This window comes from Eublepharis macularius, chromosome 6 (assembly GCF_028583425.1).
Source record: "Eublepharis macularius isolate TG4126 chromosome 6, MPM_Emac_v1.0, whole genome shotgun sequence".
NCBI lineage: Eukaryota > Metazoa > Chordata > Lepidosauria > Squamata > Eublepharidae > Eublepharis > Eublepharis macularius.
This window is the reverse complement of record NC_072795.1, coordinates 73,021,685-73,035,437: the sequence shown is the minus strand read 5'-3', so window position 1 is coordinate 73,035,437 and position 13,753 is coordinate 73,021,685. Positions and strand designations below refer to the sequence as shown.

General features: G+C 48.8%; 1 protein-coding gene across 1 annotated transcript; it reads left to right on the top strand.

Annotated features, from left to right (window-relative positions):
- The first annotated feature begins 6,508 nt into the window (after positions 1–6,508).
- Positions 6,509–12,092, top strand: LOC129332561 (uncharacterized). The gene is made up of 2 exons (XM_054983762.1): positions 6,509–6,898; positions 10,439–12,092. The coding sequence occupies exons 1-2, from the start codon at positions 6,613–6,615 to the stop codon at positions 11,038–11,040; spliced, it is 888 nt and encodes a 295-aa protein (XP_054839737.1). The 5' UTR covers positions 6,509–6,612; the 3' UTR covers positions 11,041–12,092.
- The last annotated feature ends 1,661 nt before the right edge of the window (positions 12,093–13,753 follow it).

The window sequence follows — 13,753 nt, the reverse complement described above, 5'->3', positions numbered from 1 at the left end:
CCTTATATTCCTTTAATCCAGACTTTGAAGTGGTTGGTCAAAAATCAGGCTTGGAGGAAAACTTTTAATTAGTACCCTATATTATGATTTGTTTAGAAAAGAAACTTTCAGGCTGCAAGAAAATCTATAAAACTATTAACCTGGATTGGAGGTGTTAAGGGAGGTGTTAAGATTGGAGTCCCAACTCTGATATCAAGGACAGGCCCTTGCCTTGGACCCCTTCCCAAAAAAAGGAACGTAGGTGTTCTTTGTAAGCATAGGATTAGCTGGCAATTTACCTTTTGATTCTTTTTTCTAAGTGTTCTGCCTTGTTTCTCTGTGCCTATTGATTGTTCTCAAGTACCTGTGCTTTCTAGGATTTACGTCTAGGTATTAAAGTTTTATTGCAACTTTGATCTGACTTGACTCAATAAATGAAGACACAGCCTCCAGTTTGCATGATCTGAACAAGGCTTTTAATGATAGGATGTTCTGGAGATCATTAATTCATTCATTCATAGGGTCACCAAGTTAGAAATGACTTGATAGCACATAACACATGCACACACAAAATACAGACAGAAAAAAGATGAAACAATGAGACTCTAGTAAATCCAATTCACAAAAATAAGGTATCTATGGTACTAACTGGTAATTTTGGGAAAGTCATGGGTTTCTGAGTAGCTAATACCTTCTTATTCTGTGTATTATGTACAAAAGAGAATTAAATTCTTCTTCCCAGTACATTTCAGGAGTTCTGCTGAGCCTATATGGTAATGCAGGCTGCTTTCTGTGGATATGCAAACAATGCCAATGAGGTAGATGCAGAATTTGATAAGACAAACATAATAGATACAGATGAACGCAACTGGGCTTCTTGCTTACTAAGAAATCAAAAGAAGCTTGTAAAGACAAAAAGGAGTAAACAAAAGAGGACCAGGAAACAGAAAACATACTTAGGGGGAAAAACCCAAATGCAAACCATAATAATAAGATCTTTGGGTATTAGTCTATTAGAAATATAAGAAAGACAAAATGTAATTTTGGTTGTTGGGGGTTTTCCGGGCTGTATTGCCGTGGTCTTGGCATTGCAGTTCCTGACGTTTCGCCAGCAGCTGTGGCTGGCATCTTCAGAGGTGTAGCACCAAAAGACAGAGATCTCTCAGTGTCACAGTGTGGAAAAGATGTAGGTCATTTGTATCTACTCAGGAGGGGTGGGGTTGAGCTGAGTCATTCTGTAAGAGTTTCCCAGGGTGTGGAATGCTAATGGCGGGAGGCTTCACTGTAACCTGAGGAGGTTCTTTTGCATATGGATTGGTGCTTGATGTGCTAATCTTCTCTGCAGGGCTATTGTCGGGTGTGGAGTGTTTTGTTGGCCTGGTGTTTTTCAGAACTGGAGCCCATGCTCTGTTCATTCTTAAGGTTTCTTCTTTCCTTGCTACGCTTTGTGGTCCCGATGTAGCATCCAGACAAGAATAAAAGAACATGAAAGACACTGCAGACTTGGACAGCCTGAAAAATCAGCAGTGGCTGAACATAGCCTAACTCAAACAGGGCACAGTATCTTATTCCAGGACACCAAAATACTGGACAACACTTCCAACTACTTTGTCAGACTGCACAGGGAAGCCATTGAAATTCACAAGCATAAGCAAAACTTCAACAGGAAAGAAGAAACCTTAAGAATGAACAGAGCATGGGCTCCAGTTCTGAAAAACACCAGGCCAACAAAACACTCCACACCCGACAATAGCCCTGCAGAGAAGATTAGCACATCAAGCACCAATCCATATGCAAAAGAACCTCCTCAGGTTACAGTGAAGCCTCCCGCCATTAGCATTCCACACCCTGGGAAACTCTTACAGAATGACTCAGCTCAACCCCACCCCTCCTGAGTAGATACAAATGACCTACATCTTTTCCACACTGTGACACTGAGAGATCTCTGTCTTTTGGTGCTACACCTCTGAAGATGCCAGCCACAGCTGCTGGCGAAACGTCAGGAACTACAATGCCAAGACCACGGCAATACAGCCCAGAAAACCCCCAACAACCATCGTTCTCCGGCCGTGAAAGCCTTCGACAAAATGTAATTTTGTTTGGATGTTTCTTGCTAATAAAAAAGGCAAATCATATACTTTGCTTATGATGACATATGAAGCAAAACAAAACTTCAAATTAGTATTTTGCTGTGGGCCATTTGAACTTTGTTTGTTTCAAAGTGTCTGCTATGTATGTTTCAGAAAATGGTAAACTGGTTGGAAAATAGTACATTTAGCACAATATTAAAATTATTCTCTAAATAGTACTTAGTATTTTTTATACTTCATGATATATGGATGGAGAGAGAGAGCCATTGACATGTGTGGAGAGGCATGTTCTGCCCATATGACAGGAAAACACATATATCTCCACTTCTCAGGTGAGAACTGGGAGAAGAAGTGCGACCACTCATTTACTCTCTGCCCCTGCTTCTTTTAAAGAAACCTCAGACTAGGCAATCTCTAAACACAACAGGACTTAGAGGTGTAACAGACTTATCTGTGACTATGGCATTGAATTTGTTTAGCGAAAGGAGTGGTTTCCCAGTTGATAATTTGCTCCCACCCCTCTTTCAGGACAGTCTGTTTCATGACCAAAATGGGAGTGCCTTGATGCTTCTTCTGCTATACCCACACACGCACATGCACACACATTCCCCACACATTGAATCTCTCTACATGAGATGCCTCAGTGCATGTTTGTCAAGTGTAGGGAGATAGAATATTAGCCGGGAAGCATAGTTTAAAAAGACAGAGCCAGCAGAGATTGCTCCTCAGAGGGTTTGTTAATTTCATCTTTGCCTCCCCAAAGGCTCTGTCAATTTCACCTCTCCAGTCTAAAACTGTGTAGGATCACAACCAGAGGGTAAGGAGGAATGGAAAGAGGCTGAAGCTGCCTTCCAGAGCCAGGTTTGGACCTGGAGAGGTTATAATGGGCTGAAGTTTCCCTTCTGGCATTTCATAGCCCTTTCACACAGCTCCAGCCTTTGCCCTGCCCTTCCCGGCTACCATTGCATCTCCTGGCGTGTTCTTCACGTGTTAGATGTCTCTCGTGTAGAGAGACTCACAGTTACAAGCATTTCTTTATCTCTAAACAATCTTAGGAAATTTCATGCTACAGATGCTGAATACACAGAAAATTTCAGAGACAGCTGCAAATGCAAGTTTTTGATTCTGCAGGCTTAGAAGCAGACATATAAGCATTTAATGAAACATTTCATAGAGCATAATCTATACTGGATATGGAATCTATATTCCACACCTGACAAGTTTATTAGAGATGATACCATATTGAGATCTGGATATGTGGAAGTAGTCCCACAATACTCAAATATCATATGAACTGTATCTTAGTAACAGAGCACATAACCATCCTTATTACAATGGTAACAATACCAGAAACCAGCTGGTCCTCTACTATCTATCAAGGCATACTTTTTTTCAATAAATAATAAATAAAGGCTGGACTGAGGTCGAATATGTGAGAAAGGAATTCAATTGACCTCTAGCACTGTCCTGTGCCTGCTTTGGGAAGACTTTGATGAAAGAGTGCTGCTTTTCCTAAACATTTGTAACAGTTTTTATCTTTAACATAAAGCACATACAATGAGCTACTTAGCATTCATTGGGCTGGCTGCACTGAGAATGCCCTCACTGACGGGTTAAACTTAATTGCGCTTCATTTGAACTTTTTACTTGCTGAGGGAGCAAGACCTGCTGTGCTTGCGCTTTTTAGCTGCTGAAGCAGGCTCAAAGGTGCACTTTTGCTTCATAGGCTGATGTATTCCTTCCCCCTTTTAAGACCTGTCACTCTCTCAGCTTCCTGGAAATTTGCACCACATGTTAGCTCTCCCCCCCCCCCCATTTTAATGCAAGCATTTTTACAGACTTCATGCAGCAGTTTTAGTTAGTTAGTTTCACGGCAGGTGCTTTGGCTTTTTGGCATCTTGCTGGCAGTCTTTCAAACTGCTTAGCATTGAAAAAGACCCACAGCAAGAGAGGGCACCAAGTAATGTTCATTAATGGGAACACAAGTGTCATCCTTTGCATTCCTGCAGACAACATGTCCCATTACCCATGACCTGCATCAAAACAACAACACTTCAAGTATGTTCCAGTTCATTAAAGGTGGGGACTTGTACCAGCAAAGTGCTGGAGTGGGTTAGCTCTTGTTTAATCTGAATAGCTAATTCAATCACTGGAATCTAGGAAAGTTTTAAAAAATCACACTTTTGGTCTTGACTTGAAGCCCTGTTTTGCAAAAAGTGGTGGTGGTGGTGGTGGTGGTGGTGGGGAGTTTAGAAGTGTGTCAAACTTTAGCTGCTTTGTAAAATATCAGTAAAAAACTTCCCTTTTTTGCTTGCTAACTTCTAGACTCAACACAAGTGAGGGTTGAGCAGCATTATTAGAGAAACTATTCTTCTATTTCATACCTTGCATGATAACTAAAATGCAAGAATAGGATACTTCTCAGAGCCTGAATTCAAAGAACTGGCTGGTTGGTTCTAATCAAAATGTGATTCAGCCTTCATATACTTCCTTGATCCTTGTGATCTCTTCAAAGTCCTCAGCCTTCCCGGCAAAGCTATTCCTCCCCATATGCAATTTTATTCCATCTGACAATTTCCCCACCCCTGCAAACATTCAGACAAGTTCATTGAGAAATTGGAATGTTTAGGTCATGATGACTTTGTACCCAGTCAGTCATACATAATACAGACTTCACTGAAACAAACACAACACAATTCATATAAAGTGGAGTAAAGATGACCCACTTTTGACAACCTACCAACAGTATGATTCTGCTCCTGTTTGTTACTGCTCTTTATATCTTCTTGCATTTCCTCCCCTTTTCATGGTATCTAAAATGGCCCAGTGTGCATGTGTAAAAAATTAACCAGTTTTTCTGCCACCTGTGATGTTCAGTTAAGATGTAAAGAGAATTTTAAAAATGTGTTTTCCATTTCCAATTTCAATCTAAAGATATGTAAGAAGAGTATCTTCCAGTAACAGTGTGATTTACTTTATAATGTTACTCCAGCACACTTGAATATTAAACATTTCTTCTCCTTTGCCTCTTGTTTGGTTGGAGCAATTCTTTCTAGATTTACATTTAACATTTGGAGGAAGGATAAGCTGTGGAGGAGAGGGGATGAGATTTGAGCATCAGGTTTACAATTTTAATGTTTAAAATATATGCTTTTCAAAATGGACAATAAGGATTTTTTAAGTCTATGCATCTGGGCTCGTTTAAAATATTTTGATTAAAGTACCTTTCCCCAGCAAATTCATGGGTTAGCCTGGGAGCAAGGTTCTTGTGCTAGTGTGTCACTTAAGCCAGGGGGGCTTTGTGTTTGGACAGCAGGATGGTTAACTGAGCATTGACTGCTGATATAACATCCTAAATGTGTAGTATTGGGAGGACTAGGGTTTCCATTGATCAGATTCTTGAAGCTTTTGAAGAATTTTACCTGTTGAATTCTTGACTCTCATACAGCCATTAAAGGCACCAGCAAGCTTAGCAATGTGGGCCTGATCTTTCTGTAAGCAACATTTATAAAATGTCATAACTGCATTTCCACTCTGAACCATGCAAATGTCTTCTTGGAAAATAGTAAAAAGAGAATAATTCGGCTCTCCCAGCCGCGGCTCGCCGCGTAAGCTGGGAGCCGGCAATTGGAGCCCTTGGAAGGAGAAGGAGGCAGACTCCCTCCCTCTCCATCCGGGTTCTGGAAAGGGGCGGAGCTTGGCGCTTTTGTGCGCGTTCTGCCCCTTCCCGGCGTCAGATTTTTCAAGCGCTCGGAGTTGGAGGACTTGCTCCGTGCTCCGGCGCTTTGCAGCACAGCAGCAGGGAGCTTGGCCGGGCCGGCTGGGCCTGCTGCGGGCTGTGCACGGCCCGGAGTTGTGGAGCCGCCGCCGTGGTAACGGCGGCGGAGTGTGTGGGGCGCCGCCGCGGTATCGGCGGCTCGGCGCGGCGCGGATCTTTTCGGGCCCGGGGGCTTTGGTGGGCTAGCCATTTCGGGGCTGTCACTACAGCAATTGGCCCTAGTGGGCCTGGCTTTGCCCGTGGCACTACCCTTGCCTGGTGGGCTTTTCGGACCCGTTAGGGGCTCCCCCCCGGGGCTATTATTCCCCCCATCACCCCTCCCCCATTGCTGTAGGCCGTTGGCTTCTTGTAGGGGGGTCATTTGGCTGGGTGTGTGTGGCTGATACCACCTGGTGGGTGTTAGCCGCACTGCAGGTGACTCCTGTTGCTGGGGAAAGTTGTGCGACATCTTTAGGGGAGTGTGGTCACTGCAGCCTTGGCTTGTTACTGGGGAGGTTGGGCGACTCCTATTGGAGAGAGCTGTAACTGCTCTGACAAGGGCTTCTGGTGACACCTACTGGGACGAGGCTGATACTTTTGTTCTACTGGGACGAGGCTGATACTTTTGTTTCTTGTACCTCACCTTGAGCCTGCTAAAGCATGCCACCCAAAAAGGGAGGGGGCCCTTCCAAGGGCAAACAGCCGGTGAAACGGCTTGCACCCAAGAAACCTCCTCCAACTCTGTCCTCATCGGATGATGAGGATGGCCCTAGTAGGCAGGAGTTGATGGAGCGCATGGCCGCTCTGGAAAAAAGGGCAGCGGGTTTGGCAGTGGGTGGAGATTTACCTCAGCCACGTAGGGGTGCGAAACGAGTCGCAAAAGTGGGATTTAACAAAGAATTTGCCTCTCGTCTGTTGGCACTAGAGAAGATGACAGCCCTGAGTACAGGGGAACCTAGCTCCAGTCATCATCATCATCCTACTGCGCCTGAAGCGGAAGGAGAAGGCTATCTGCCTGGGCCTGGGGACTGTGGACAGGTGGCTGTGGCGGTGGACTCTCCTCTGGCTGAAGGTACGGAATATCAGGCGCACTTGCACACACACCAGAACGCTGTTTGGCCGTGGGGGGCTGGAGGGCAGTCCACTCCTTCTGGGGTGTCGCTTCCTTCCACCTCTGGCGGTTATAACGCACAAGTTTGGCCCCCATTAGGACAGCCCATTTGGCCTACGTGTGCCAGTGGCTCCTTGTGCCAGCAGTTGCCGTCAGGGGCCGCTGCCTGGGACGGGCAGGGGCATAATTCATCGAGCACTGGTTGGCCCTATGGTTACGGGACTCAGCCTGGCCTGCCCCCCTATGGGATGCAAGGATTTGGTGTGGTTCCGTATAGGGCCCTACCTACGGGGGATACGGCGCTGCCATTGGGGGATCACCTGACGCAGGCCACCCGTGAGAAGATTTTGCGGGGAGAATATGTTGATGTCTTTACCCTTCTCTTCAGGGAACTGGAGAAGAAGGATAAAGATGATCTTGAGGATAGGGACAAGGAGCGGATCCGCCGGAGGCGGATCGATAGAACCTGGGCCCATTGGCTTCCAGGGTTTTTGGTGTATGCGGGTGTTCTGGCCAGGGCGCAGCCGCATAGGGCCCTTCCCCTGTTTCAATACATGAACATTATTTACAGGGGTTATACTGATTTTGAGGGTGGGGCCTGGCTGCGCTACGATGAGGAATTTCGAATGCGGGCCGCCTTAACCCCTAGTTTGCCGTGGGATCAGATTTGGGTCCAGCTTTGGGTCCAGGTCATGACTCCTTCAAAGTCAACGGTGGGGGATAGGACCGATAGCGGTCATTTGATTATCAAGCCAGTTCAAGGTTTGGGTCCCCGCACCCCTGCGGGGCAGCTGGTTCAATCACGGCTGCTCTGCTGGGACTTCATGTCCAAAGGGGTCTGTTTTAAGCGAGCATGTAAATTCCGGCACGAGTGCCCCACTTGTGCTGGACCCCATGCCCACTCTGCCTGTCCCAAGGGACGGCAGGGTGGCCAGGGAGGAAAGCGATTTGGGGGCGGCGGCGGCCAGCAGCCTGGTGCTGGCAAAGGGTCCCAGCCCGGTAAGGCTGAGGGTACTTGAGGAATGGCTTCAGGTCTACCCGCGGCGTCGGGACGCTGAGTATTTAATTTCGGGTTTTAAGTTTGGATTTCGTATTCCGTTTCACGGCCTTAGGACACCTTTCATGGCAGCCAACCTTAAATCAGTGGCTGGCATGGAAGATGTGGTGCGTGGTAAGATATTAAAGGAATGTGCTGAGGGTAGGGTATTGGGCCCTTTTGATGCCCCCCCTGTCCCGTCCCTCAGGGTTTCTCCTTTAGGGGTGGTGCCGAAGAAGGCGCCGGGGGAGTTCCGCCTCATTCATCACCTCTCTTTCCCAAGAGGGGGCTCGGTGAATGATGGCATACCCGAGGAACTCTGTTCAGTGCATTACACCTCCTTTGACCAAGCAGTCAAAGTGGTGCGACGCTGCGGGGTGGGAGCCGAGATGGCAAAGTGCGACATCAAGTCTGCCTTTCGCCTGCTCCCCGTTCACCCGGGAGACTTTGATCTCCTGGGTTTTGCATTTGAGGGCAAGTTCTATATGGACAGGGCCCTACCCATGGGGTGCTCCATATCTTGCTCTGCATTTGAGCGCTTCAGTTCCTTTTTGGAATGGGAGTTGCGTCGCCGCTGTGCCTGCAAGGACACCTGTCACTATTTAGATGATTTTATGGTGTCTGGGCCTGCGGGTTCGGGGCAGTGTGCCCGGCTGTTGGCAGCCTTTACTGAGCTTGCTGAGGAGCTAGGGGTCCCCTTGGCCCATGAAAAAACGGAGGGACCGTCGGTGATCCTGACGTTTTTAGGTATCGAGCTCGATACCATGCAACAAACTCTGCGGTTGCCACTAGAGAAGGTGGCAGACCTTAGAGCGAGACTGGAGGACTGCTTGAGTAGGGACAAGGTGTCCCTCCTTGAGTTGCAGCAGTTAGTTGGCCATTTAAATTTTGCTTGCAAGGCCGTTGTGCCCGGCAGGCCCTTTCTCAGACGGCTGTGCGATGCTATGGGGAACTTACGGTTACCTCATCATCGCTTACGAATTAATAAAGGTATGCGGGAGGACCTGCTAGTCTGGAAGGAGTTCCTTGCCGCATTCAACGGGGTGACTTTCTGGAGGGAGGATTTGTTGCTAGAAGCTGAACTCCAAGTCACCTCTGATGCCTCCGGTTCCACTGGTTTCGGAGTCTTTTTTAGGGGGCATTGGTGTGCTGACCAATGGCCCTCTGATTGGGTGGCCCAGGGATTGTCCAAAGACCTTACGTTTTTGGAGTTTTTTCCCATGGTAGTGGCGCTTTGGCTGTGGGGGTCTCAGTTGGCAAACCACGCTGTCCACTTCTGGTGTGACAACTTGGCGGTGGTACACGTAGTCAACACCATGACCTCCAGATCCCCCAGGGTGATGCGGCTGGTGAGGGCCTTTGTACTTAAATGCCTTCAGCTGAACATACTTTTTAGGGCTAGGCACGTTCCAGGCGTTAGCAATGGTGTGGCAGATGCTTTGTCTCGCCAACAGATGGAACGATTCTGGCAGCTTGCCCCTTGGGCCGACAGGCAGCCCGCGAGGATGCCATGGGAGCTGTGGGAGCTTGGACGGCGGAGGTAGATAGAGCAATCCAGCTGTCCATTGCTCCTAGCACACGCCGGGCCTACGACCGTGCGGTAGGACAGTTTCATCAGTTTAGGTCATCAGCCAACCTCCAGCATGTTTGGCCCGTTCCGCAGGAACATTTACTGCACTTTTGCATCGTGCAGAGGGACAGGGGACTTGCAGTTAAATCTATTAGGGGCCAACTGGCCGCTCTGGCTTTCGCCAGCAAATCACGGGGCTTAGCGGAATTTACAGGGGCCTTTAGGATTAGGAAAGTGCTGGAGGGATGGTCTAGGGAAAAAAGGACGCCCTCTGACCCTAGACAACCCATATCTCCTTCGGTCTTGCGGGGACTTGGGGCGGCATGGGCTGAAGTGTGCTCATCCAGGTTTGAGCATAAACTCTTCCATGCAGCAGCGTTAACTGCATTTTTTGGGGCCCTGCGAGTTAGTGAGTTGGTTGCTTCATCGCGCTCTGATTTATCGGGTAGGGCCTTGATGGCCAGGGATATTAAATTTGTGGGAGACAACGTCTCCATTTGCATTAGGAGGTCTAAGACGGACCAGCAGCAGCGCGGAATCACCTTCCACTTGGGCCCTTGTTCTGAGGCGGGCTTGTGCCCGGTTAAAGCCCTCAAGGAATACACCGCACTTAGGGGTGATGCCCAGGGGCTGTTGTTCTTACACGAGGACCAAGCTCCTTTGACCAAGTATCAATTTTGGACAGTAACTGAGAGGGCACTCAAGAAACTAGGCTTGTCGGGGGTCAAATTCGGCACTCATTCCTTTCGGATTGGTGCGGCCTCCACGGCAGCAGTTTTGGGATACCCCCTCTCAGGCTATTCAGAAAGTGGGTAGGTGGCGGTCGAGAGCTTTCAGGTCTTATGTCCGACCCCTACAGCAATTTTAAATGGCGAACTAATAGCTCTTTCTCCAGGTGCCGTGTCGGGCCATGAGAGGAGGAGGATCCTGATATGTGGCCACAGCATGGTGTTTTGGGCGGCCAATCAAGCTAAGAACACGCCGATTGGATCCCAGTTGGGCCTGAGTGCTGTGGCCACAGTGGAGTGGCAGGGACGGCGGGGCCTCAGGTGGCCGGGCCTCTTGCCTCTCCTGTTTAGGGGGCGGTTGCAGCCGCCCCCGCACATTGTGGTCATCCACCTGGGTGGGAATGACCTTGGCATGGTACAGGGTAAGGCCCTGTCAGTGCAAGTAGCAGTGGACCTAGCATACATAAACGACCGATGGCCTGGTGTGCTGGTTATATGGTCCGAGATGCTACAACGTCGAGTTTGGCGGGAGGCTTTGAATCCCAAGGCTATTGAGAGGGCCCGCCGTAAGACCAACCATGACATCAGGAAGGCCTTGGGGCAGGGCTTGGGCATTTATCTGCCACACCCCAGGATTAGGGCCGAATTTGCCAACCTCTACAGAGGAGATGGTGTCCATATGTCACCTGAGGGCAATGAGTTATTTTTAGATGACCTGCGGCAAGGGCTTCGGGTGGCGCTAGGCCACCTGTGGGGCGCGAGGGTCTAAGCAGAGGCTTGACCCTTGCGTTGGCAGGAGTTTTTGGGAATAGGGTGCGGGCTGGTGAGCCCCTGTGGCATTCCCCAAGGTTGGGGAACAGGGTCTGCTGTTAGGGCGGTATGCATGGGCGGCTACCGTCAGGGAGGGCAGACGCCTGAGGGGATCCCCGGGAACAAGACCTCACCTCATGCTTGGCGGCTGGGGCGCAACAGGTGCTTGAGTGGGATCCCAGGGCCTAGCTGGCCGGGTTGCAGCCATTCAGGAGATGGCCTACACCCGGGGCATTGGGGGCTCGCCCAGACAGGCAAGGCGGTGGTCAGGTGCTGACCCCAGGGCTTGACCTGTACCGCTCAGTTAGCCCTTGCCGAATGTTATTGTTATGGTCATTTAATAAACGGCCCTTTTATCCAAGCCTGTGTCTGTCTCTTACTTCCGACTGGGGGTACAATTCGGCTCTCCCAGCCGCGGCTCGCCGCGTAAGCTGGGAGCCGGCAATTGGAGCCCTTGGAAGGAGAAGGAGGCAGACTCCCTCCCTCTCCATCCGGGTTCTGGGAAGGGGCGGAGCTTGGCGCTTTTGTGCGCGTTCTGCCCCTTCCCGGCGTCAGATTTTTCAAGCGCTCGGCCCACCCACCTCACCCTGTTTTTAGTGCAGGAATAGCCGGCTGCTATTTATGGGCCAGGTAGGAATTTTTTCCCTCCTTCCCTGATTGGCGTTGTGGAAGGGGGGTTTTTCGCCTACCTTGCACTAATGGCGGTGGTATGAGTATTGTTGGGTTTAGCCGTCGGTGATAGTGGCAGGAGTTTTTGGGAATAGGGTGCGGGCTGGTGAGCCCCTGTGGCATTCCCCAAGGTTGGGGAACAGGGTCTGCTGTTAGGGCGGTATGCATGGGCGGCTACCGTCAGGGAGGGCAGACGCCTGAGGGGATCCCCGGGAACAAGACCTCACCTCATGCTTGGCGGCTGGGGCGCAACAGGTGCTTGAGTGGGATCCCAGGGCCTAGCTGGCCGGGTTGCAGCCATTCAGGAGATGGCCTACACCCGGGGCATTGGGGGCTCGCCCAGACAGGCAAGGCGGTGGTCAGGTGCTGACCCCAGGGCTTGACCTGTACCGCTCAGTTAGCCCTTGCCGAATGTTATTGTTATGGTCATTTAATAAACGGCCCTTTTATCCAAGCCTGTGTCTGTCTCTTACTTCCGACTGGGGGTACAATGCTTGCTTTGTTCTTTCCATTTCTGTCTGTGGAGGCTGTAATAAAAATGCTTTGTATGCTTTTATGAATCATTGTTTTCCTTTTTGGTTCTCAACCTTTCCTAACCCAGTGTCTCCTTATCCCACCCTCTTTTCCACTTAATGAAAAAGAGATATGCGGTTATGGTATTAAGAAGAGACTGATAGGAGAAGTAAAAGACAAAATATCAATTGTATCTCTTTATGAGAACTTTTCAGAAGATTCTGAATACTTGTTTCTGAGGTCATTTTTAGCTATTCCAAAAAAAGAAAATGGATCAAGAAGTTAAGAATCTGGTGGCATATTGAAAACCAACCATCTTATTTTTAAATGTAGTTTCTAGTCCCCATGATTATGAAGGAAATCTTGAAATGAAATTGACATTTGTTTATTTTTATTTACTTACTAAATTTATATCCTGCTTTCCCACTAAACTATTCAGAGTGATGTATAATGTTTTTAAAACAAAACAATAAGAACAAGCACACCATTTAAAAATCAAAGCACCAGCCTCTAAAGAATAATCAGATATCTTTAATTTAAAGTGGCCCTGGTCACTGTGAATGCTTATAGTGGGGCCACCTGGGAACAAAACAGAGGCTTCTGCAACCTTGAGAAACTGCCAGGGTTGCAGAAAAATCTTACAAGTCACAAACATACACTGTATGCTTAAAAAAAAAGTGCACTCCACTTACCTGTATACCTCAAAGCATGCACCAGATCAGCCCTGCAAGGCCTGGCCAGCATTGGCATGCTCCTTCTGGCCTAGCCAGGAAGTTAACATGGCTGGGCTGGGGAAAGTGCCATTATGGTAGTGGAATGGTAGGGTCTGCTCTGCCTGCCTGCTGCTGCTCTGGGACAGATGGAGGAGGCCAACGGCTGGAGAAGGGTCTGGCAAGGAGAGCAGCCCTGGGATGCTCAATGCCACGGGCAGGTGACGAGAGCCCAGCCTCCTTAGAGATGACCAGTGCTGCAGCCAGGTGAGGATAGCTGCTCTGGAGCTGCCCCAATGTCACAGCATTGTGTAAGGATGTATGAGGGGGAGGGAGGAACAGGAAAGGGTGTTTGTGACAGAGGAGGGATGCAAAGGGAAAAGATGGAATGCGAAGGCTTTTTGAAAGGAAGGGGGAGCTGGAAGCTATTTGTGAGGGAGAGGAGAGAATGTAAAGGATGTTTGCAAGGGGGGGAGGTGGAGGCTGTTAAGAGAGAAGGTAACACAAAGGCAAATGCAAAGGGGAAATGCAAAGGGTGTTTGCAAGTCTGGGCAGTAAAGCATGAGGGTCTTTAACAGGAAGGGGAAGGGTGTTTAGTAGGGAGTGGCATAAGTGATAGGTTGGGAGGCAGTAACAGAGAAGGGTTGCTGGAACTGTGGAGAAAATTATATTGACAATCTGCAGCATAGAAACATAGAGCTGGAAGGGAAAATTCAGGAAATTCACAGGTACCTTCCCTCTCCCACTGACCACTGCTGTATGCCCAGAGGAAGGCAAAAT